Genomic DNA, 22,420 nt, shown 5'->3' on the forward strand with positions numbered 1-22,420 from the left:
GGGCAGGGCCCAGACGCACTTCCTCAATCCTGCGGCCCGCGGGCGGGCGGGTGAGCGGGCGGCGCAAAGAGTGCGCGCGGTGAAGGTCGGCCGCTGCCGCTTCTGCCCGCGAGGGGCGCGAGGGGTCCCTATGGTGAGGTCCCTGCCTCAGTTTCCCTAGCCGAAAGCCGGAGGTGCCCAGATCCACCGCTCCTGCCGGAGAGACGACAAGGCCCGCGAGCCCTTCCTTCCAGGTTTGGGTACCCTGCTCTCGCGTCGCGGGGCAGGCGCAGCGACAAGATTGGTCGGTTCTCAGCTCAACCCAGCTTTCCTTCTGCTCTGCTTCGGAGCAAAATCCGCCAATTAACCTCTAACTTGTAGCTGTTAGGGGTAGCCTCGCAGTAACTATTTAAAAGACCGGGAATATTCGTTTATGTTCAACTATAGGACGGGATAGAAATGCATACTCGTAAAACTTTTCATATTTGGCAAACTGTGCCCCTTCCATCACATGAATTTACTACTTTAATTATGGACGTATGTATAGAGATGTCACTATTTGGTGAATCATTTAAATTGGGTGGGGTGTTTTGGCGGGAGGAGATAAAACATGGTGGAATTGTTGGCAGTTTCTTGGGTTTCAACTTAATGTAAGTATGTTCATCACACCTCCTGCGGCCATTATATGAACGCAGACCATAAAGACACATGTCGGTGCTGCGGGCAGGCATCAGATTCGGCCCCACTTCTCCACTCCAGCAAGAGAAGCCTGCTGGGGGAAAAAGCAAATGGTTCTGCAGCCGGCAGGACCCACATCCTAGACTCATGTAATGTTATGACTGGAACATTCCCAGGATTTAGCGCAAGACAGACAAGTCGCCACCACCCTTACTGCCATTTCACAAACCCAGGCAGCCGCAGGGTCCCCGCACGACCCCGCGGACACTCTCAGTAGTGGCCCCTTGCAAGGGCCCCACCGGGCATCTTTGCTCTGCTCCCAAGAGGCCGCGCCTTCAGCTCTCCTGCCACGGAACGCCCTTGCAAAAGGGTGGGTAAAGTTTTGCAATCCTGCCCTCCATACTCCGGTCCCAATTCCAGCACGCAAAAGGCAGCAGTGTGATTGCTACCGAAAAGTCCCTAATAATTTGCAGGGCGTGGCGTCGCCTGAGTGAGCGCTGCAATCGCGGAGCGGCGCTTCCAGGGAGCGCGGCCCCGCCATCTAGCGGCGCCAGGAGGAACGACACGTTTAGTACTGGGGCGGACCATACTCTTGGGGCGAATGTGGCAATTGTGGCAGTGGGGTTGGGGGGGAACTGAACTTCCCTTTAACGCGAATTTGAGAAGAGGCTAGGGAATGTCTCGAATGTAAGAAGTAGCCGAGTGGACTGTTTTGAGCTGATTGCATCCCAGCATTTAACGCTATTCATTAGGCTTGCATTATTAGTCTCAGGTTTGCATGAAAAGGTTATTACAGGTTAGTTAAAATTTATTCCTGCTGCTTCTTGACCCTCCATTGACCCATGGTCCTCTAGCTTTTGCTTTGCATTCTCCGAGTCTCAGCATCTCATGTTGGAATGACCCTTCCTAAAGTGGAGTCAGGTGGAAGCTACCTCCCTGGACCTAACATTTCTGCCTTCTGAAGGCCTAGGGGCTGACTGCTGCCCTCCTCCCCACCCCCACTGTCTTCTAGTAATTTCTTCAGCTGGGAATTCACTTTCCTCAGACAATACTTTCCGTAAACTTAAAAAAAATCCCTAATGGCACCCGGGTAGCTCAGTCAGTTAAGCAGCCGACTTCAGCTAAGGACATGTTCTCACAGTTTGTTGGTTTGAGCCCCGCGTCAGCCTCTGTGCTGACAGAATTTAAAAAATTGATTTATCCACTATCAGGAAGAGCTAGGATATCCCACAGGATCCGCTTGTAGAGAATGTGCCCACCTCCTGTGCCCCGTTCCCACCACAAACACACAAGTACAGGCCTGTGCATCCACACACACCATGGCCAGTCTGTGCCCCCACATGGTACGAAATGAAGGGAAAGGGCATTTTCTAGAATTTTCTGCTCACATTTAGATTGAGAAATGGAAGGTCTCTAAAGAAATTCATGCATACATTAATGTATATACATTAAGAGAGATCTGATCTAAGCCTCCCTTAAGGTTTCTCGTCAAAGGTTTCTGGTCACCTGCCACCTCATGGCCATAGTGCACAGAGGGTGCTCTTGATCCAACCTCTATCAACTCACGACTTGGTGATTAAAGCTTCTTGGTTCATAGCCTGAGAAACTTAAGGTGGGTGAGACCCAAACACCTAGGTCCTCGTGACAAAAACGCAGAGCTGTGCTCACAGAAGCAGGATGCAGTATTTTCCGTAAATACTATAATCCCTCAATTCCCGTGCCGTCCTCCCCACCATTTTCCACAATCACACGCTCACTGACAGAAACAGACTCGGGCAGCAGAGGCGACAGCTTCAACTTCACCGGCTAAGACACGGAGCTTCTGACACTGAGCTTGCTGTCTCCTCCACCCACAAAATCATGCAAGCAGGTTTCCCACGCAGGCTAAGTGCTTGGCCTGATCGACTGAGATGAAATTTTCATCTTAAGCTACTGACCCTGCTTTATTCCAAGCCACTTTGTACCAAAGGTCCGAGAAGGAGAAAAGTCAGTCACAGAATTAAAATGAGTTTGGTCCTTAAAGGAAAAAACACGTTTGTCAAATATCCAATTTTATTTTATCATCATTGCATTGTTGAACCAAATTTGCAGTTAGGGTCGGAATTCCCAGGCCAATAGACTTTTTAAACCATACCACAGGAGTAAACCTTAAAAGAAGTGAAATCTAATACTATATAGATTTCCATTTCTAAATACAGTATATTACAGAAGCTTAAATATACCACCTCTGTTTACTTACAACTATAAAAAGATACATTAACTATACCAATTATAAATAATGTAGCATTTCATATTAAAGGCATTATTGTACAATGAAAGATTAAGAACCCTCTAATGCATTACTATTAAGGTTAGTGTCTATAGCCGCTTGAGATAAAGTCCTGAAAATTCAGTGTATGAAGTCAAATCCTGATGCAGTTAACTGATGCAGAGGTGAATCGTGTTATTGCCTATTTCTGGCAAGAATGATAACCCATTTCACTAGAACTTTCTTCATCCATACACTGTTTTTGATGTCGATTTTCATTTTATTATTGCCCTCCCCCCCAATTTAAGTCTCAAACATAATTTAACTCCCAAACATAAGCACCATTAGAAAAGTACCGGAAGTAATGGCAAAAGTATCCAAAAAACGCAATGACGTTTGGTTTTTCTTTTTTTTTTTTTTAAAGCTGTCTGGGAACGCATGAAAACTTGGAATTGCACAGCGTTTGCACACGCAGAGAGGAAAAGAAAATTTCACAACATGTTAGTGCAGTGCTCAGGCCGCTGGAGTAGGAGACCCAGTTCTTCCACGGAGTCTGGGTGTTATTTGTTAATTAATCATTAATTCATATCAAAATAGGACTTTAAAAAAGCCAGGCTGTATTAAAACAACAGTCTTTCCAGTTGTGTGTTGCTAAACTAAACTAGATAACCAAACTGGAGGAAAAGAAAACTCCACAGGCTGATCATAAACCATTAACGCAAGTGGTAGAAATTGATAACCTGTAAAAGCAGAGTGTGGCTCTGATTTGTCAAGCGCGCGAGGTCATTACCCTGGCATTGGCTATGCTCTTGAAGTGTCAGAGCAGTGGGTGGTTAGCAGTGACACTAGTGATGTTCTCTGCCTAAAAAAGTGCCTTGGTTAAGGTCGACCGTGACATAGTTTCAGATAAGCATTTGGTGTTGATTTGATCATATTCCAAAAGGAATATTGGATTTTGAGCTGAGTCCCATGATCAATGTTGAGATGCAGTCCTTGAAGGCCCACGCCGGTCACACCCAAGCCCTGCAGTGCCCTTCCACGGTACTTGGTGCCCCAGAGCTCCCCACACTGGCTCCTCACAGTCCTGCTTTTGTTTTTGTTTTTAACTTAGGGCTATTTCTTTCTCACTGACTGGTAGGAGGGGCTTGTTCTGTGGGTAGGTGACCCTGAGGAAGCCACAGGTGCAGGGCTCTGTTTGCAGAACAACCCGGGAAGTTTTTCCAAGTTTCTTACTGGAGTCAGAGCCGGCAAAACATGTGTAAGTGACCGCTGGATACTTGAAGTGCCACTTCCCGTTGGCCACGCCCTGAGCCTCTTCACTAGCCCCTGGGACCCAGTTGAAAGGGAAACACAGAAACGGCCAATAGCTCCCCCCTCAGGCAGGACTGCAATTTCACACACAACATAATGGTCAGTAACACAGGAGTGTGAGAGGAAAAGAAAAGTCATTCAATCCAGTAGATGTAAAGTCTCCATGATAAAGCGACCCAGGAAGGTGGGCACTGCAGGTTTGCTGCGGCAAGTTGGGTCTGCCACATTCGGCGGTCCAATGTTTGAGGCAGGAGTCCGTCTTTCTTTCCCTCAGGGGCTCTTGTCATCGAGTTTGATGGTGACCGTTTTCACCTCTGTGTATTCAGCCAACGCATATTCACCACTGCGAACACAGAAAAGAGGAGAATATAAAACACGCGTGTCAGTTAGCTGTTCTGTGGGAACTGTGTTCCAACGCTTGGTTGGTCACTACTCTTTGAAAAGACAGAATGTGATGACTTTATAGAGGAGTAGCCAGGACACCAACATCATTAGTATGTCTAAGTAACGAGATCTATAACTTAAATTTAAACATCACATTTCTTCGGGTGTCTGAGTGGCTCAATCAGTTAAGCATCCAACTCTTGCTTTCAGCTCAGGTCATGATCCCACAGTTTGTGAGTTCAAGCCCTGCATTGGCCTCTGTGCTGACAGTGCAGAGTCTGCTTGGGATTCTCTCCCTCCCTCTCTCTCTCTCAAAATAAATAAATACATTTAAATAAATAAAATAGATAAGTAAATACCATGTTTTGTGGTGTGTGATGCTTTGGAAAGATTCAGAAGGACTAAGGGTTTGTCTTTAAAGAATGAAAAGGGAAGGAGATAAAGAGGTGGATTCGCTGGGTGGGGAGCACAGAGCAAGAAGAGGGCTCGCACGGGTGACAAGGCGGGGAGCTGGAGATGTGGCCTGAGGACCCGCAGGGGCAGGCACACGGCAGGCCTGGAGTTGACCTCAGAGTCTGCGGCTGGGAACCAGCCCTAAGAAGAATAAGGCGAGCCCAGAGCGGCGAGGGAGCAGACATTAGCAGACACCAGGGGGACCACAGCCTTGGAGTTAGCACCCTTGCTGTCTGTTCCTTCTTTAAGTTTCGCAGAGCCCAGGTGACCTTTCTCGGGCATCATGAGCATCCTCTGGGCAGCCCCTCTTCCCGGAACGGAGATGCAGCTTTGGACAGATGTAATTGCCTCTCCAACACTTGCTCTGCTGTTATGTACATAAAAATGTGTACTTATTGAGGAAAAGAAGTAGAAGCAGCGGTGACCCCTGAAGGCTCTGTAGCTAGGAAAACTTGAGATGTTATCCCATTCCATCCCTTAGATCAGTGGTTCTCAAAGTGTGGTCCCCAGACCAGCAGCCTCAGCAACACCTCAGAACTTGCTCGAAATGCAGATTCTGAGGCCCTTTACCCTGTCCCTGATATGATGACCCCCTTCAAGGTGACCCCATCTCAACCCTCGGCACCTATGTGGAAAATGAGATTAAGGTTGTAGATGCAATTAAAATTGCAAATTAAAATAGGGAAGTTATTCTAGATGATCTGCGGGGGCCCAGTGTAATCACTGGGATCCTTAAAAATGTAGAAGGGAGGCAGGAGAAGAGAGCCAGAGGGAAATGAGGCTCCAAGAAGCAGGTTCAGAGACATGCGAACACTGTTGGCTTTGAACACAGAGGAAAGGGTTGTCAGCCAAGGAATGTGGGAAGCCTCTAGAAGCCAGAAAAAGCAAGAAAACATATTCTTTCCCTTGAGTACCAAGAAAAGAAGGTAGCCCTGCAGACTGTCAGATTTTGAGCCTACAGAACTGTATCAAATCATAAATGTATGTGCTTTAAACCACAAATTTTGTGACAATTTATTGTACCAGCAATAAAAAACTAATACACCCTACTAAGGGCGGGCCCAGAAATCTGTGGGTTTTTTTAAAGTTCTTAAAAAATTTATTTATTTATTTATTTATTTATTTATTTATTTATTTATTTATAGAGAGCAAGCAAGAGAGAGCATGTGCACAAGTGAGGGAGGGGCAGAGAGAGAAGGAGAAAGAGAATCCCAAGCAAGCTCCATGCCCAGCGCAGAGCCCAACTCAGGGCTTGATCTCACGAACAGTGAGATCATGACCTGAGCCGAAATCAATAGTCGGACGCTTAACTAAATGAGCCACCCAGGTGCCTCCAGAAATCTGTGTTTTAACAAGCCAGGGAATTCTGATGCAGCTCAGGATGGAGAAACACCAGTTTAGAGCAATGTAGCGTATGCAAGTTCTTTGCCTTCCCTAAGCCTCCCTTTCATTATCTGTAAAATGGGCATACCATCACCTCCTTGCAGTTACAATGATTGGAGGTAATTTAGTATAGGGCACCTTCCATGTGCTAGGTAAATACTGAATGGCAGAAAGTAATATCATTATGTTTAACGAACATGTCTTTGAGATTTTTTGGTAGTTTCCTAAAACAGATAGTTCAAGAACCCACGAGAATGAATGAATTGCTTTTCAATCTTTTCTAAACATAACACAAAATATAAAAGCCCTATGCAGAATGCTGAATTCAACTTCCGCACAGCAGAAAATCCGTCTAACCCCTCCCCTCACAAACAAATGACAAACTAGAAAAAAATTACATTCACAATTCTATGTGCAAAACAGTGCTGTTTTCCTTAACATACAAAGAACTCTTAAAACCCAGTTTAAAAAAAAAAAAACCCACACCCAACCAAATGGAAAAATCTGCAAAGGGCATGGACAGTTAGTTCACAGAAAAACAAATACAGATTACTTAGTATTAAAAATGTGCTTAATACTCTCACAATTAAAGACAGGCAAACCAAAAGACTGGGAAGCTCGTGTTCCCTGTGTCAGATTACCCAATATTAGGAATTTATTCTGAAAACAATCTCCCACAAGTGCATAAAGACTTCTGCACAAGGAAGTCCACCAGCATGGTTTGGAATAGCAAAAGCCCTTGGAAACAACATAAAAGTCCATAATGGGAGACCCTTAATGAAAAGATCAGAAGGGTATCCAACACCCACTCTCAAAAGCAAAAAGTAGCTTGCTCCCATTTCCTTTGAAAACAGAAAAGAACGCACATATGTATATTTACCGTATGCAAAGAAAATGCACAGTAAATCCTAACAGTGAGCATATCTGTGTTGCATTGTTTAAAACTCGAAGCGGTTAAGGATTTATCGACTTAGTAAACAGAAGTACACCAAATGATGAAAGCACGTTGAATTAGCTCATGAAACCATTCCCATAAGATTAAGTACATGAATCACCTCGTTCTTTGTATTCCTGCAATCACTGCTAGAGTTCAAGCTCTTGCTTCTCTTATTCAACCCACTGTGGCATCTCCTAACGGGTTTCTTGCCCAGCCATGACTGTCTTGGTGTGCAAAGCCAACCACGAGCTCAACCGTCCTCCTAGTAGACCTCATCATAATGTTGGAAAGCGGAGAAACTGGTGGGAATATGTTCACTGCTACGGGCTCAGAACCCAGCACGCGCCTGACACACTAAAGGTGCTCATCAAATAGCTGCTAAGTGAACTAAAGAGCACGTGAACAAAACGAATGACGGAACAGTGGTTATCTCTAACAAATGGGATTGAAGATCAGTGGCGGGAGGCCTAGACTTCCCCCAAGCGTGTATCGTGTGGATTTTTGATGGTGTTGCTTTTTGTTGTCGTTACTGCAAAACAACCAAGAAAACGGCCCAGGGGGAAGAGGACTTGGAGGCTTCAGCCCAAGACCTGCACTGGAACAGCCCCCGGAGGGGCCTGTGGGTGGGCGGCAGATAGCCAGCCCAGTCCAGGCGGCCAGAGACGGGGAAAACCATGGAATCCACCGTGTAGTGCTCCAGCACAGAAAAAAGGAGAACTAGATGCAACGTGAAGACATTAATCAGAAACAACTGAAAATGGAAATCGGTTTGCAAGTCAGTTTCCAGGCTCCCTGGGAATTATGTTAAAGTACTTTATCTAAAGCCTTGGGAAAATATATGCCAAGGGTCAAAAAAACACATTGAAAAAAGTCCCGACTGTGGCAGGATGAAACATGGCTGTGCTCCGTGCCAAGCGGGGGTGCTGAGGACCTGGAGGCACTGTCAGAGCAGGGGGAAGGGGGACAGAAGTGACACAGGTGAGGAAAGTAATAAACAATAGTCGATGTGAGTGAGTGCACGCCAGAAGTCGGGTGGGCCCCACACACCCTTCCCATGGCTTCCACGCTGTCTGCTTGGGGGCCAAAGTTCTTGCTGCGTCTGGCCTCTGGGAGGAGGACTGTGTGGGGTTCTGGGGCCCTGAGCTGTCACTGGTTGAAGGCAGCTGATTAGAGGACCATGTATGCCTTGGCTGACATCATTTCAGGTGGCTCACAGGGGTGACCTCCCTTTTGAGGACGGCCTTGTAGTGTGGTAGGTCCAAGGGTTCACCCCACCTCTGTCATTTATTGGCAGTGTGACCTGGGAAAGGCATGGACTCTCCCTGGCATCCTTGGGTTTCCTCATCTGAAAAAACAAGGGTAGTAGTAGTAGTAGCCATCTACAATGGACAATGTGTCCACCTACAATTCATACACTCAGGCCCTGACGCCCCAGGTGAAGGCATTTGGGAGGTGGCGGTCCTCATGAATAGGATGCATGTCTTTATGAAGGAGACTTCAGATGACTCCCTTGCCCCTCCACCATGTGAGGACATGGAAAGAAATCAGCCACCTGAATCAGGAAGGTAACCCCCACAGGACCCCAAATCTGTGGGCACCTTGATCTCAGGCTTCCAGCCTCCAGAACTGGGAGGAAGCAATGTCTGTCATCCAAGCCCACCTGTCTGTGGTGTTGTTATAGACACCAAAACACACTAAGACACCATCTCACAGATGGTGTGAGCGTGGACTCAACAGATGCAGAAGTGCTCTTAGGGAGCCTGGCAGACTCTCTGCTCAGCAAATGCCAGTTATCACCCAGACTATGGCCGTTGGAGGGCCCTGACGGAGACCCAGGTGACCCTGGCCCAGGCCTCATGTCTCTCTTGGGCAGGAGGATGTGAAAAAAAATGAGGCAGAGGCTCACAGAACACAACACAAACAAGCCACTCTGGGGACAAAACATGATTTCTGAAAAGGTTTTTCACTGCTAAGAATTTACTGCAGTTCCTTGAAGGGGAAACCAGCCCCTGGGGTGAGGACGACCCCAAGGGGCACCCTCTGCTCAGATGTTCAGAGGGTCCTGGCGTATTTGCCACGACTCAGGAAGGGATTAGAGAGAAAGACCAAGAAGGGGGAAGGGACCCCGGTGCTGTGGAGACTGAGCGAAAGCATTTGTTCAGGAAGGGATGCCAGCCCCACTGTTTCCTAACAACTTAATTAAGAATCTGGAAGGGGAGTTGCCAGAAGGCCCCAGCTGAGGGGAAGCACGGAGCGCTCCCACTGGAAGACACACAAACAAGGACGAGGTGATGCATTTGTATATAAATAATACAAACTGTTGAACTAAGAGGAAGAGCTTGGAGCCCTTTGAGATGTTCCAGGAGTGGCTCTGCATGTCATCACAGATGATTCCCCCTGGGAAGATTGATCCTACAAGCTGTTTGTCCACAAAGACTCATAAAAGCCCCAGCACCACCCAGAAGGATGTGGGGGAGAAGGCAGCATCCAGCTGGGAGCGACAGTGTGTCCGCTCCGGGAACGCTCTGTCCGGCCCTGTGTCTGGACCTTTATCTCAGGCCAGACACAAGAAAGCCTGTCTGTTAGTCTGTGCGTGGAGTTCATCTGCCCAGTGGGCCAGACAGAAAGGAGCCCTGGAGGAATAGGAGTAGGTTTGATGAAACCACGAAGGACAGGGTAGTATGTCTCCCAAAGAGGCACCAAGAAGGGGCCAGAGTAGCCCAGAGTCTGTCCCTGAAGCCTCTGCGGGTGGAGCAGACAGAGCCAGAGCCCAACCCGGGTGAGAGCCCATCTTCCCTACTGAGGACCGGGGTTTGTGGGAGGGAGTCTGGTGAAAAATGCACTTTTCCAGTTCTGCCCCTTTCCTCACACAGGGAGCCTATGCTGAGTCTCTACTGAACATCCCCACACGTGGTGGGTGCTGGGGAGAACCCAGGCGCTGAGGCTAGAAGGAGGGAGGCACGAGGATGAGGGGGGGGGAAGGAGAGGAGCGAGAAGGTAAGAAGGAGGTGGAGGATGGAAGGGATCTAGCAGAGCCCCAGAGGGAAAGGGGCACCTGCCTTCCTGACAGAGCTGACCCAGCCTGCCACCCAGAAGCACGGGGTGAGGGCACTGGACTGGAGTACATGTCCCCACCACCTTGCGAATGTAGTAGATTTTTTATCCAACTGCTGGTGGGCATGCAATGACAGAAATACTTACAGTTCTCTGCCATTTCCTGACATTTTAAAGCCACCAAATGGAGCCTGTGCGTAGATGGCATTATAGCAGTTGATCCTGGAGGAAAAACAGAGGAGGCTCATGACTACTTGGAGAAGACGGACCTGGGGCACGTGCGACTCGGCTATCAGGCACTTAAAGCAGATTGTTGCCTCAAGAATGACTTTTAGTCCAAGTTTCAATAATGGGAACAGGTGTGTTCAACTTCTGTCTTCTCATGCTTCCCACCAGAAGCTAAAATTAGAATATTCTTAAGAATAAAACTTTTCACTGGAATAGGAAGGGAATGCTCAAGGGGGAGGAAAAGGAGGGGACATTGTGACATAATGGAATAAGATTTAGCTTTGAAATGAGCCAGACCTGACCTCAAAGTTCTCTTGCTTGGCCGTAGGATTCTGGGCTTGTTTCTCAGCCTCTCTGAGCTCCCATTCATATTTATCAGTGTTATCATGTTTAAAATGAGGATGGGGGGACTAGGTGGCTCAGTCGGTTAAGCATCCGGCTTTGGCTGAGGTCATTATCTCGCAGTTCATGGGTTCGAGCCTCGCATCAGGCTGTGTGCTGACAGCTCAGAGCTTGGAGCCTACTTTGGATTCAGTGTCTTCCTCTCTCTGGCCCTCTCCCACTCACTCTGTCTCTGTCTCTCTCTCAAAAATAAACAAATATTTAAAAACATTTAAAAATAAAATGAGGATAATGTCATCTGTAGGATTACTGGTAACATGAGGACTTTCATCCACACTTTAAACAAGACCATGCAGTGCTTTTAGAATCAGAATAAAAAATTAAAGCAAAAGGGCGTAAAGTCCAAGGAGCATCACGGCACGGTGGTCAAGAGCATGGGCACCAGAGCTACACGGACACCAGAGCTGGCCGGCCCGCTGTGGGCTCCACTCTGCCTCGTAATAGCTGTGTGAGCCTGCAAATCACCCAGTCTCTCCGTGTCTCGATTTTCTCATCTGTAACATGAAGATGATAACACTCCCTATCTCAGAGGCAGTCATGAGTGTCGAGCCAAGTGCTAAGATGGGGCTGGGCACATACCATACAACTAGCAGCTCTCTGTCAATAGAAGAGTAATGACGTGAGCAAGTCAGCAACTCAGGGGAGCGGAAACACGCACACCCTCTACTCACCAGACTGTTCCAGACTCTAACGCGGAAGCCAGCTTCAGTGCCTTGTCGAGGTTTTTTGTGAACACAGCTGCTGTGAGTCCATATTCAAGGCTATTTGCCCTTTTTATCACTTCTTCGATATTTTTGAACTTCAGTATTGGCTGCACTGGTCCAAAAATCTAGGATTAATTAATTACAAGAATGGCCATGAGTGTCATGTTCGAACGAAGCACATACACTCTGAGCAAGCACTGCCTTCAATTTACGCCTTTTCCATATACCCAGAGTGCTCATATGCAGGGGAAATGATGACCGGAGAAAAAAGAATGTCTGGAGATCTTTTTATCTCTGTGATGGTTGACATCTGAAGGGAAGGACTACAATTAAAAATTAAAATGTCAACTGAAAGTATATTTCAGGCTTATTATCTCTTATTGTCATCAGGGCTTCTGAGAAGCCTCAGCCCTTGAGCTTTGGGATTGACCCTACATGCTGAGCTGCACAGAAGACAAAACTTCCCAAGTTTTTCTCAGAGAAAGTTATTGCCAAGGGTGTTTGCAGGGCATAGCTGTAGAACTGTGTGCCCTGACCTCTTGGCAGTGCATTTTCCATCAATGAAGATGTCATAAAATGTTTCCCTAATAACTCCCAGGGGAGGGTATGCAAAATAAAAATAAAAATCCCATAAAAATCTCTAGGAGAAAGTCTATAAAATACCCACACAGGAAGCCCTCTGCAGTGATTCACTTTCTCATACGTCCCAAAAGACCACATCCCAGGATGGAACCGCCCAGGACCCTAGGTGGGAACCAATTTCCATCTAGATTAATGGTAAGACTGCAAGGCAAAGTTAGAATCACACTCTTATGGAGGTCCCAAGGAAGTCATATGGAGGGCCACCATTTGCAGAGATGCTCATGGTGGAAAACTTCATAGAGAATTCCAGCCGTGATGTGTTCTTTGCATGAACACACTTGTCATGTCAGTTCAGTCTCAGGGGACTGAAGGCAGCTCTGTACTGTGAACTCACAGGATTCAAGGGCCTTCCAGCATGCGCTAACTTGAGGATGTGTCAGAAGACAGAAGAAGGACTGTTGATCCCCAGGGATGTGTGAAAATGGGGGATTTAGGACAAACTCTGTACCCACTGTACAGTGCTTGGGGTTCCAAAGGCAGGTAGGCAAGATGGCTTCTCTCAGGACCCCAAAGGAGAGAAAGAAGGCTACAGAAGAAAAGAAAACGCTCCGCTCCCAAAGACTTCTGGGATCCCTGAGCCCTGGAGAAGACTTCTGTTTGAAAGGCCCAGCCCTCCCCCCACTCAAGTCCTATAAGAGTCCCCATGGGATGACACTTTTCCTGCAGTGCCCAGTACCTCTTCTTTGGCAATCCTCATGGTGTCAGTAACTTCTGAGAAGACCGTGGGTTTAATGAAGAGCCCCCTGTCTTCCATAGCCGAACCCCCACATTCCAGCTTGGCTCCCTCCTTCTTCCCACTCTCGATCAGATCGAGGATTTTGTCAAACTGCTTTTGGTCAATCTGCAAAACACAGTGAGAAGTACGGCCTGGATTCCTTCTGGGAGTGGCTGCCATCTTCTGGGTCCAGTGGCCTTTCACACGATCAGCTGTCCTACCTCTAACTGTCATGGGACAGATGTGCCTTGGATACAAATAATTCCTCTGATGCACACATCTAGGCTCTTCGGAGCAGGGGAGAGTTGGGGAGGTAGACTCTTCTCACCCTCTCCAGGTGTAGGGTTTATTCATATGACTGAGTTCTTCCATGCTATTAAAGAAATCCGTGAATGAAACAAGATCTGAAGCGGTCACATTCTTTCCTCTCCCAACTCTTTGCATCCTGGGAACGTTGCCAGGTTTAGCAAATAAAACCACAGGACGTCCCAATTAAATTTGAATTTTTGAAAAGCAACAAACGACGTTTTCAGCATAAGTATATATCAAGTAATGTTTGGTATATAGTTACGCTGAAAATGTCATTCATTGGTTTTGAATGTCAAATCTAACCGAGTGCCATGTGTGTTATCTGGCACCCCTGTGCCCTTCTCACAGGGCACCATGGATCAGCAAAACACAGTGATTATCAGTTACTGGAAATCTCCATCCATGATGTGGAGAAGTAAGAAGGAAAGCTGACCACCATACCCAGCACTCCCAGAAAAAGAGTGGAGTACACTTGAAGGTGAGATGGATGGACTGGTTGTTGGTGAGGAGCCAGATCATCAGAAAGGCCACCTTCTGCCACCTTGCCTAGGAATCTCCTGGGCTAGAGGGCACCCTGTACCACTAGCCTAACACTCTGCATTTGGACATAGCACCCAACCAGCTGTCAAAGGGCACCCTTTCTGGGAGACTGTGATCAAGGGAAGAAGTGTTATTTCCATCCCCAGGGGTCCTTCTTCCCAAATCCACAGATGCTCTGTTCTTGACCATGACTCTGTTGCTAGTCCCCTTTTCTTTGGTTGAGAGGCACAGGGCTTTGATTGTGATTGGTTTGCTGTAACTGAGATTTTTAGACAGAAAAACTGGTTTTGTTAAAACAACGTTAAATAAAAAAAAAAAAAAGCAAATACAACGCTGTATTTGGATGACTGTTACTGAGGAGCAGGCTGGCTTTTTCAGAACCAGTGGGCACAAATCATGCGCGTCCCTGGACCAGTCATCTCCTGAGGTGTGGACCCTGTGTTAAAATTCCAAGTTGGATCCTTGTATCTGGATAAATTCCAAACAGATAAAAAATTAGACCATGAAAAATGAATGCAGGAAAGTTTTCAGATTCTCTCATGTGGGAGAAAACTTCTAAAAATATTGGGTGTTGATGGTCTTTCTATGATGTGAAACCCAGAAGCCAAGAAGAAACGATGATAAATTTGAGGATACTATTAAAAAAAGAGGCAAATGCATCATAAGCAAAGTCAAAGGGCAAAAAACAAACTGGAAAAAAACTGACCAGTCGTATCATAGAACTGGAGCTAATTTCTGTAGCATTTAAAGAGTTCTTGGGAGGGGCATCTAGGTGGCTCAGCCTGTTAAATATCCAACTCTAAGTAAGACACTGTTTTTAACTATCAGATGGGCAAAATCCATATCCTGTTAGTAAGGCTGGAGAAACAGACAAGCTCATACAAGGTTGGTGTAACATAAGTTGGTTCATCCTCTTGGAAGGTGATTTGGCAATGCTTGTAGAAATTACAAATGTGCTCCCACTCAGTAATTCCATTTGGGGTCTCTGCCCCACTGATGTCCTTGTACGTTTGCAAAATGACATACTCTGCAACCACATGGGTAACTGCACACACTGACATGTTCATCAGAACATGTTATTTGAGGGGCACCTAGGTGGCTCAGTCAGTTAAGCTGACTCTTGTTTTGGTTCAGGTCATGATCTCACAGTTTGTGGGATTGAGCCCTGCTTCAGGCTCTGGGATTCTCTTCCTCCCTCACTCTCTGCCCCTCCTCCACTAGCACACGCATGCATGCACATGCTCTGTCCCTCTCTCTCTCAAACACAAATAAACTTTAATTAAAAAAAGAACATGTTAGGGATGCCTGGGTGGCTCAGTCAGTTAAGCATCCAACTTCGGCTCAGGTCATGATCTTGCGGTTCATGAGTTTGAGCACCACATCAGGCTCTGTACTGACAGCTCGGAGCCTAGAGCCTGCTTCGGATTCTGTGTGTGTGTCTCTCTCTCTTTGCCCCTCCCACACTCATGCTCTGTCTCCCTCTCAAAAATCAATAAACCATTTAAAAAAAAAGAACAATTATTTGAATTCTGGTGAATTCATATAGCAGAATTCTATGTACCTGTGAAAAAGAATGAGGCAGGTTCTCATGGCCTGCTATGGAAAGCTCTTCAAATTTCTTATTAGAATACAAAAACCAAGGTACAGACAGTATAGATATCACAGTTATCTTGTGGGTGAAAATAGGAGAAATCAGAATACGTATTCCTATTTGCTTATATATAAAACCTAGTTGCAAACAGTATAGATGTCACAGGTATCTTGTGAGTGAAAATAGAAAACATATTCCTATTTGTTTATATATACATAAAGAAATTCTGGAGGGCTACATGAGAAACTAAAACTGTGGGGCACCCATGTAGGGAACCAGGTCTATGAAAGGAGGGAGGAGGGCGGAAGAAAGCCTTTTCTCCACTAATGTGTAGCTGTGTTCTAGGTTTTAACTCTATGTATGTATCCCCATCTAGAGAAGTAATTTAAACAACTGTAATGGATCCAGTAAAATCTCAGGGTTCTCTCAGCTTCTCTCTGGATGAACCTGGTCCTGGGTTAAAAGTTTCAGGACAGCTCTTTCCTCCTCCTCAGAGGCCAAGAGGGCTTGTAGGGCTTTATCAATGGGTCCTGAATGGCTGTGACCATTCTCTGCCCGTAAGACCAGACTTCTCGCCTGTCCGTGCTGTAGGCAGTGCTGGGGTCCCCATGGAAAGCCTGCATACCCAGAGTCAACTCTTTCTGAGGAGTTCATGCGAACACATTGTTTAAATCTAATAGCCCTCCAAGAAATGGCAGCTGGTGCCTTTCAGTGCTGGAAGAAGAACATTTCAGAAGTGAAGGGCATGGTGGGGCACAGCACCAGAGACGGAGTCAGATAGACCCTGAAGGACAGGTCGAAAGCTGCACTAGGCTCTGCTGGCGAGAGCACCAGATCCTGCCCCCCACCCCCGCCCCACCCCAGGTGGCCTGTGCAATGCTTATGTGCCTCATTGCCAAATAAACCTGAAAGATGTTGGGGCATTCAGCAAAGCAACTGCCTGCAGTGGACAGTGGTCTAGGTCAGCTAGCTGTTTTACAGGCATGAGACAGACAGGACCGACTATTTAGACAGCTGTAAATCCTCTCTGAGTAAAAAATCTTATTACCATAGATGAAAAAGCACTTTGGGAGAAAAAATCCAACAGCGTCCTAAAATAATATGCTGAGGTTAGGCGGCTTAAGTGAGCTTTCAAAAGGACTTTTAGCAGCAGCATCAAAAGCACCGACGAAATCAACACCCATTCTGCTTGGATCTGCTCTCTTGGAAGAGATTTCTGTATCTGGCTTCAAAAGTCAAGTCTGGAGCCTTGGAAAGAGACTTATGAATAATGATAGGGTGAAAGGGTTTCCTTAGTTTGGGATCAGCTCACTTATTTCCCACGGAGTCTGGATTAGTTTTACAATCACGGTGGGTTTGATAATGACTTGTGGCCATGTTTGCATTCAGACCTCAAATCCAACCAGGGCCACCGGACAACTTTGTGTCACTGGCCGCTGGGTTTGGAGTTGAGGTCTGGCAGGGTGGGGAGTTTGGGCCACAAGCTGAGATGCTTCTTCCTACCAGGGTCACGTGGCTTTGGAGCCACAGAGCATGTGGGCTGGGAAAACGCAAGGATGGACACTGTGGCCAGAAATGCACCTTTTCCATGTGCTCCTCCCCCTTTCCCAGCCAGGTCGTCCCCACAGGATGGTCAAGCAAGACCTGATCAACGTGACATGCACAGACATTCATTGCCACCTAGATCAGGGAGCCCATCATTTAATGTCTGTGTACCACCTTCCACCTTTAAAAAATAAAGACTTTTAGGTGCCTTGAAATATTCATAATATTCAGCCATTACTCCCATTTTCCAGATGAGGAAATTGAGGTTTGGAAGGAGCTTGGGACTTTCACAAAGTCACAGAGCCAAACTTCCCATGTAAACACATGGTGCCACGGCAGTGGGTCAGCAGCAAGCTCGCAGGATACAGACACGAGTAGGTGAGTTTTGACACGTGATTTGAAACTTCGTGGCTGGGCCAGGACTTTGGCTACGAGAAAAGTGGGTTGCTGCCGAGCTCCATTTCAATAATGCATGGGATGGCCAGGCTGCCCTCTTTTAAATATTTATCCATCTGCTGCACTGCATAATTAGTAAGAAAGTGATACAGGATGTGCCCTTTTAAAGAGGTTATTAAACCTCGTGGTTATGATCATTTTCATCCTCTCGTTAAGTTTCGAAAACCAGGCCTCCAGAGACAAGTTCCGCCTGCCCAGGGATGCATCCCAGTTCTCAGAGCCCTCTCCACTGGGACTCTTAGGTTTCTGACGGTCACCTTGTCCTACAGCGCATGTGAACTCGAGGGCCTAGAGGCTGAGACTGTCGGCTCTGGGTACTTTGCCCCTGCCTGTACTTTGCTGCCTTTCGGCCAGGGTTACAGCCCCACTTTTGTAGGGAAAGCAGCCAAGTAAGACGGGCTTGGCCTGAGTGTCTCCTCTGGGGATCCCAGTGGCTCAGAAAGTGGATGGTCCTCTTGGCTGGAGGGTGCAAGCATAAGGCCTTCTGAACTGGGAATGCCTCCCTCCTGCCAAGGCCCTGAGCTTGGCATTATTTGCTGCAAAGAGCAACAGGGGTGTGTGTCCACTCCCCGTGATGGGACTATACTGTTCATCGATGGCATCTAAACAAAAGCCTCAGGTAGCAAGCAGCCTCCCTTCTGCTTCTAGATCCCCCTTCTGCTTTGAAACGCACCGTGGAATCAAAAAGCCCAGAGCTGTAAGGATCCAGGTCCAAAGGGACTGCCTGGTTGAGCCTCCAGACGCGCAAGAAAGGTGCCAACACATCAGTAGGTTACCTGGGGCCCCTGTTCCGTTCTGACGTCGAAGGGGTCTCCAACGGGACGTTTCTTGGCGTATTCCACGCTCCGCCTGACAAACTCGGCATAGATCTGCTCCTCCACGAACACCCTGGAGGCGGCCGTGCAGCACTGACCTTGGTTGAAGAACACTCCCTGATGGGCACACTCCACGGCCAAGTCCACTGGAGGGAGGGGGGCGGCGGGGGCAAGAGGAAGCGATTAAGTCGTTAGGGCCGGACTGGTGACAGCTGCAACTCTAATTGCCGGCGCAAGAAAACAGGCCCCGGAATGGCTGCGTTTCAGAAATTAATTTTATTCTCGGCATTTCCCAACAGAGAGGTTGGGAAAAGGGATTTTCTGGTGCACAGGGAGTGGGGTGTTAAGTGAGTCCTGAGACTTCTGGACTTCTTTACTATGCTAATCAGCACGGATAGTTGTAGTAATACTCCCTCCCCCACCCTCCATTCACCTGCTCCGGGATCCCTCCCCTCCCCCTTTCTGGAGGACCTGCCCGTTCTATAGATTAACCTTTGCTAAGTACAGATGTAGGCATCGGTGAGAGCTTTAAAAAGTTGTTTTTTTTTTTAATGTTTATTCATTCTTGATAGAGAGAGAGAGAGAGAGAGCGAGCGAGAGAGTAAGCAGAGCAGGGGAGCGGTGGGCAGAGTGGAAGACTTGGAATCCAAAGCAGGCTCTGGACTCCGAGCTGTCAGCACAGAGTGGAGGCTGGGCTGGGACCCAGGAACCCTGAGATCCTGACCTGAGCAGAAGTTCCTGCTTAATAGACTGAGCCACCCAGGTGCCCCAATTGGTGACAGCTTTTAGAGAAGCCCACATTTTCCACCTTGAGCTTCCTTCACTTACCAAGTCCTATTAAGCAAGCTTTTTTTTTTTTTTTTTTTTTGCTTATGAAGTATTACTGACTAACATGAACTCCATGTAGGACTTGTATGGGTTAAAAAAGAAAGCAGGGATCCGGCCTCATGAGGGCTGAATCTGAACTGGAGAGCAGGCACCGAGTTAAAACTAGAAGGGTGCTTAGTGAGTCAAACCTTTGGGGACGTGCTTCATGAAGAAGAAGAAGCTCTGTGGGCTTCCCTTCAGGGCTCACAGACTGGCCTCTCATGCCCCGCTGTTAGCTGGTCCTTCCATACCCCCCGCCCCTCCAATACACACACTGCTGCTTAAGCTTCCCCATGAGCAGGTGATCCACAGACACCGGCACTGCTCTCAGGGCGGCCCCGAGGACTGTTGGCCTCCACTTTGAGAACTGAGCCACTGCTACCCAGCAGGACAGTCTGTAGAGGTCCATGGAGCAGCAAGGTTCTGGCTTTCCCTGACCCTCACCTTCTCTGTGCCAACTGTTCCTTCTGCATCCTGATGGGAGCCACAGGTGATGGCTGCAGTGATGGGGAATGCGGGGGGGGGGGGCATGTCACCATTGCTACTATGTCTGGATGCCAGTGATGGCAGAATTCTGATGCACAGAATTTGCGTACTGGCACTGCCCAGATGAGGAGCAGGAGGTGGCTACATAGGGTATGTAGGACCCTTGTAAAGCCAAGCCTCAAACATGGAGGGGTTTTGTGTTTTAGCTGCAGTGTTTTTTTTTTTTTCCTTTTTTCACTGACGGGGTAAGAAGATGAGTTGGGTGCAGATGCAGCACCCAGATATGGTGGGACAAGCATGCAAAATGCAAAACAGGGGTCCTGGCTTAGGATTGGAGTTGGGGAGCCCAAATGTGGCACTGCCCAGAACTGTTTCATGTGCTCCAGAAACCATCAGCGACACTAGTGATGCTCTCACAAGGGCCACTAACCCAGGGCAAAAAAAAAATGAGCAGCCTGTCTTCATGCCCAGCTTCCCTCTCCTTCCTTGAAACTTGTTTCCTCCCTCAGGAGGAAAGCCAGCTTCAAGGAGAGGAAGTGATATCAGCCATTTACACCTTAGCAAGAAATTGGGCTAGGGTCATTTTTCTCAGGGATATTTGCACTTCCAACCTTATCTGAGCATGGATTGCAAGGCTTTGTTCCCCATGAGAGGAATTTCTGGCACCAGTGGGCGAGTGGGGGAGGTTACTCTTTAAAATGCTTCCCAAGGTACTTGGGAAGTCACCCCTTTTGGTGGCTGACCCTATCGGCAGGTGAATGAATGCCCAATGTGGCCCCTCCTTCCTCCTTCTGGACATGGCACCCAAGAAGAGCATCTATTTTCATACTGTGCCAACCATGAACCTCTAGCAAGACACAAGCTGCCCTCACGCAGCCGGGCAAGGTTGCTTTCTCAGGGCAGAGGTGGAGGGAGAGAGGTAGCACCCAGACCAGGGAGGTAATTTTAAAGGTCAGCCACCACCATCCTCTGATCTGTCAGGCCTGACAAAGAAGGAAGAAACTTCTCAAGTCTTTGGAGAGCCTCGAAGCACAGTAGGAAATACTGACGGGGAGGGTGGAATGATTAATGCCCGTGAGTGCACAGCATCAGTCCTGCTCCTCCTTCTCTTGGACCCCTCCCTGCACACAGGACTCTGGAGAAGAGTCTGGACTCACTCCCCAGGGCCCCAGCTCTGCAGGGACAGGCGACGTAAACTTAACCTCCAAAGGCAGGAACAGGCAGCCTCTCTGCCACCACACAGGACATATTTTTCTCCAGTGAAGCATTCTATTAGCAATAGAGCTGGTGTTTTGATCTCCATCTGCCTCCTTAGGTCAGGACGGCCCAAGGTGGAAAAACAGCCCCAGTGTGTGTGTGTGTGTGTGTGTGTGTGTGTGTGTGTGTGTGTGTGTGTGTGTGTCTCAGTTGGTCCTGAATTTGGGCAAGGAAGCAGGAGAGGTTTATGGATCCCTTAAAGCCCCAGCAATGCCCACAAGGGGAGAGACTCACGGTCAGCATCAGCACACACAATACAGGGGTTTTTGCCCCCAAGCTCCAGTGTCACCCTCTTCAGATTGCTCCGGGAGGCGGCTTCTTTAACCAACTTTCCAACCTACAGGACAAAAAACAGACCCGATGAAACCTCAGATGGGGCCAGGCGTGGCCTAAACATTCTGGACGAGCCTAGGAGGCAGAAAGCATTGTCTCTCTGCCCAGGTGCCCTGGGCTGTAACGCTGTCTCTCCTTTCACTGCATCTCCTCATGCATCCGACCTTGACATCACTGGAACCCTTGGTCCAAAGTGTTCCACTTACAGGGGTGGAGTGGGAGTCTTTGGAAGGCCCAGCGGTTCACCCACAGCCATACAGCAGGCAAGGGGCATGGCTGGCTACCTACTTGTCCTGGTGCCCGTCCGTCCTGCCAGCAGGCTGGTCCAACTAGTCTGGCAAGGGGCCCAAGGGGACCAGCCCCTTCTAGTAGGGGAGGTGGTTCTGTGTGGCTCTGTGGTATAATCTCAGGGAACCTCCGAATGTTAGGGTCATAGGGAAGCTGACCCTCAGGATGAGAAAGAGCCAGTTTTCTGGAAACAGACTCAAGCCTCAGGCCTCTCCAAGAGCAGGGGAGAGAATTGGTACACTGGGCAGTAGCAGGGACCACTTACCAACCTCCTTCCTGTCCCTGACGGGTCTCTCCTGTCATTCCATGTACTGCTAGAAGCTAGGCTGGGCCCTTCCCACAACTGGTGCCACACACTTGGAGATTCGAAGACTCTCAGAGACCAATGTGCTCTGGGCTTTTCTAGGGCTGAGGCTGTTTCCCCAAAACTTAGGTGTGAGTGCATTTTAAAAATTGGACAGCTCGGGGCTCCTGGGGGGGCTCAGTCAGTTGAGTGTCCGATTTTGGCACAGGTCATGATCTCACAGTCCGTGAGTTCAAGCCCCACATTGGGCTCTGTGCTGACAGCTCAGAGCCTGGAGCCTGCTTCGGATTCTCTGTCTCCCTCTCTCTCTGCCCTTCCTCTGCTTGCACTCTGTCTCTCTCTCTCTCTCTTTCTCAAAAATAAAATTTAAAAAAACATTTAAAAAAATTTAAAGAAAAATTGGCCACCTTATGGTTGATGGACTGGAATGATGCTTGGAATAGTTCCATAGTGACAGTGATTGTCCCCAGAGAGCAACAGAAGCAATACCAGCCTGTGAGTCCTTGTCGGG

General features: G+C 48.0%; 1 protein-coding gene across 1 annotated transcript in view; it reads right to left on the reverse strand.

The window, feature by feature from the left end:
• Positions 1–2,687: 2,687 nt before the first annotated feature.
• ALDH1A3 (aldehyde dehydrogenase 1 family member A3) overlaps positions 2,688–22,420 on the reverse strand; it is a gene marked incomplete at its 5' end in the record, with an annotated part of 37,996 nt that continues 18,263 nt past the window's right edge. The window contains 6 exons of the mRNA XM_029952285.1: positions 2,688–4,559; positions 10,575–10,649; positions 11,729–11,886; positions 13,080–13,244; positions 18,336–18,520; positions 21,219–21,321. Coding sequence (XP_029808145.1) covers positions 4,487–4,559; positions 10,575–10,649; positions 11,729–11,886; positions 13,080–13,244; positions 18,336–18,520; positions 21,219–21,321 — 759 coding nt within the window. The remainder of the gene's footprint in view (positions 4,560–10,574; positions 10,650–11,728; positions 11,887–13,079; positions 13,245–18,335; positions 18,521–21,218; positions 21,322–22,420) is intronic.

This window comes from Suricata suricatta, chromosome 9 (assembly GCF_006229205.1).
Source record: "Suricata suricatta isolate VVHF042 chromosome 9, meerkat_22Aug2017_6uvM2_HiC, whole genome shotgun sequence".
NCBI classification, from domain to species: domain Eukaryota; kingdom Metazoa; phylum Chordata; class Mammalia; order Carnivora; family Herpestidae; genus Suricata; species Suricata suricatta.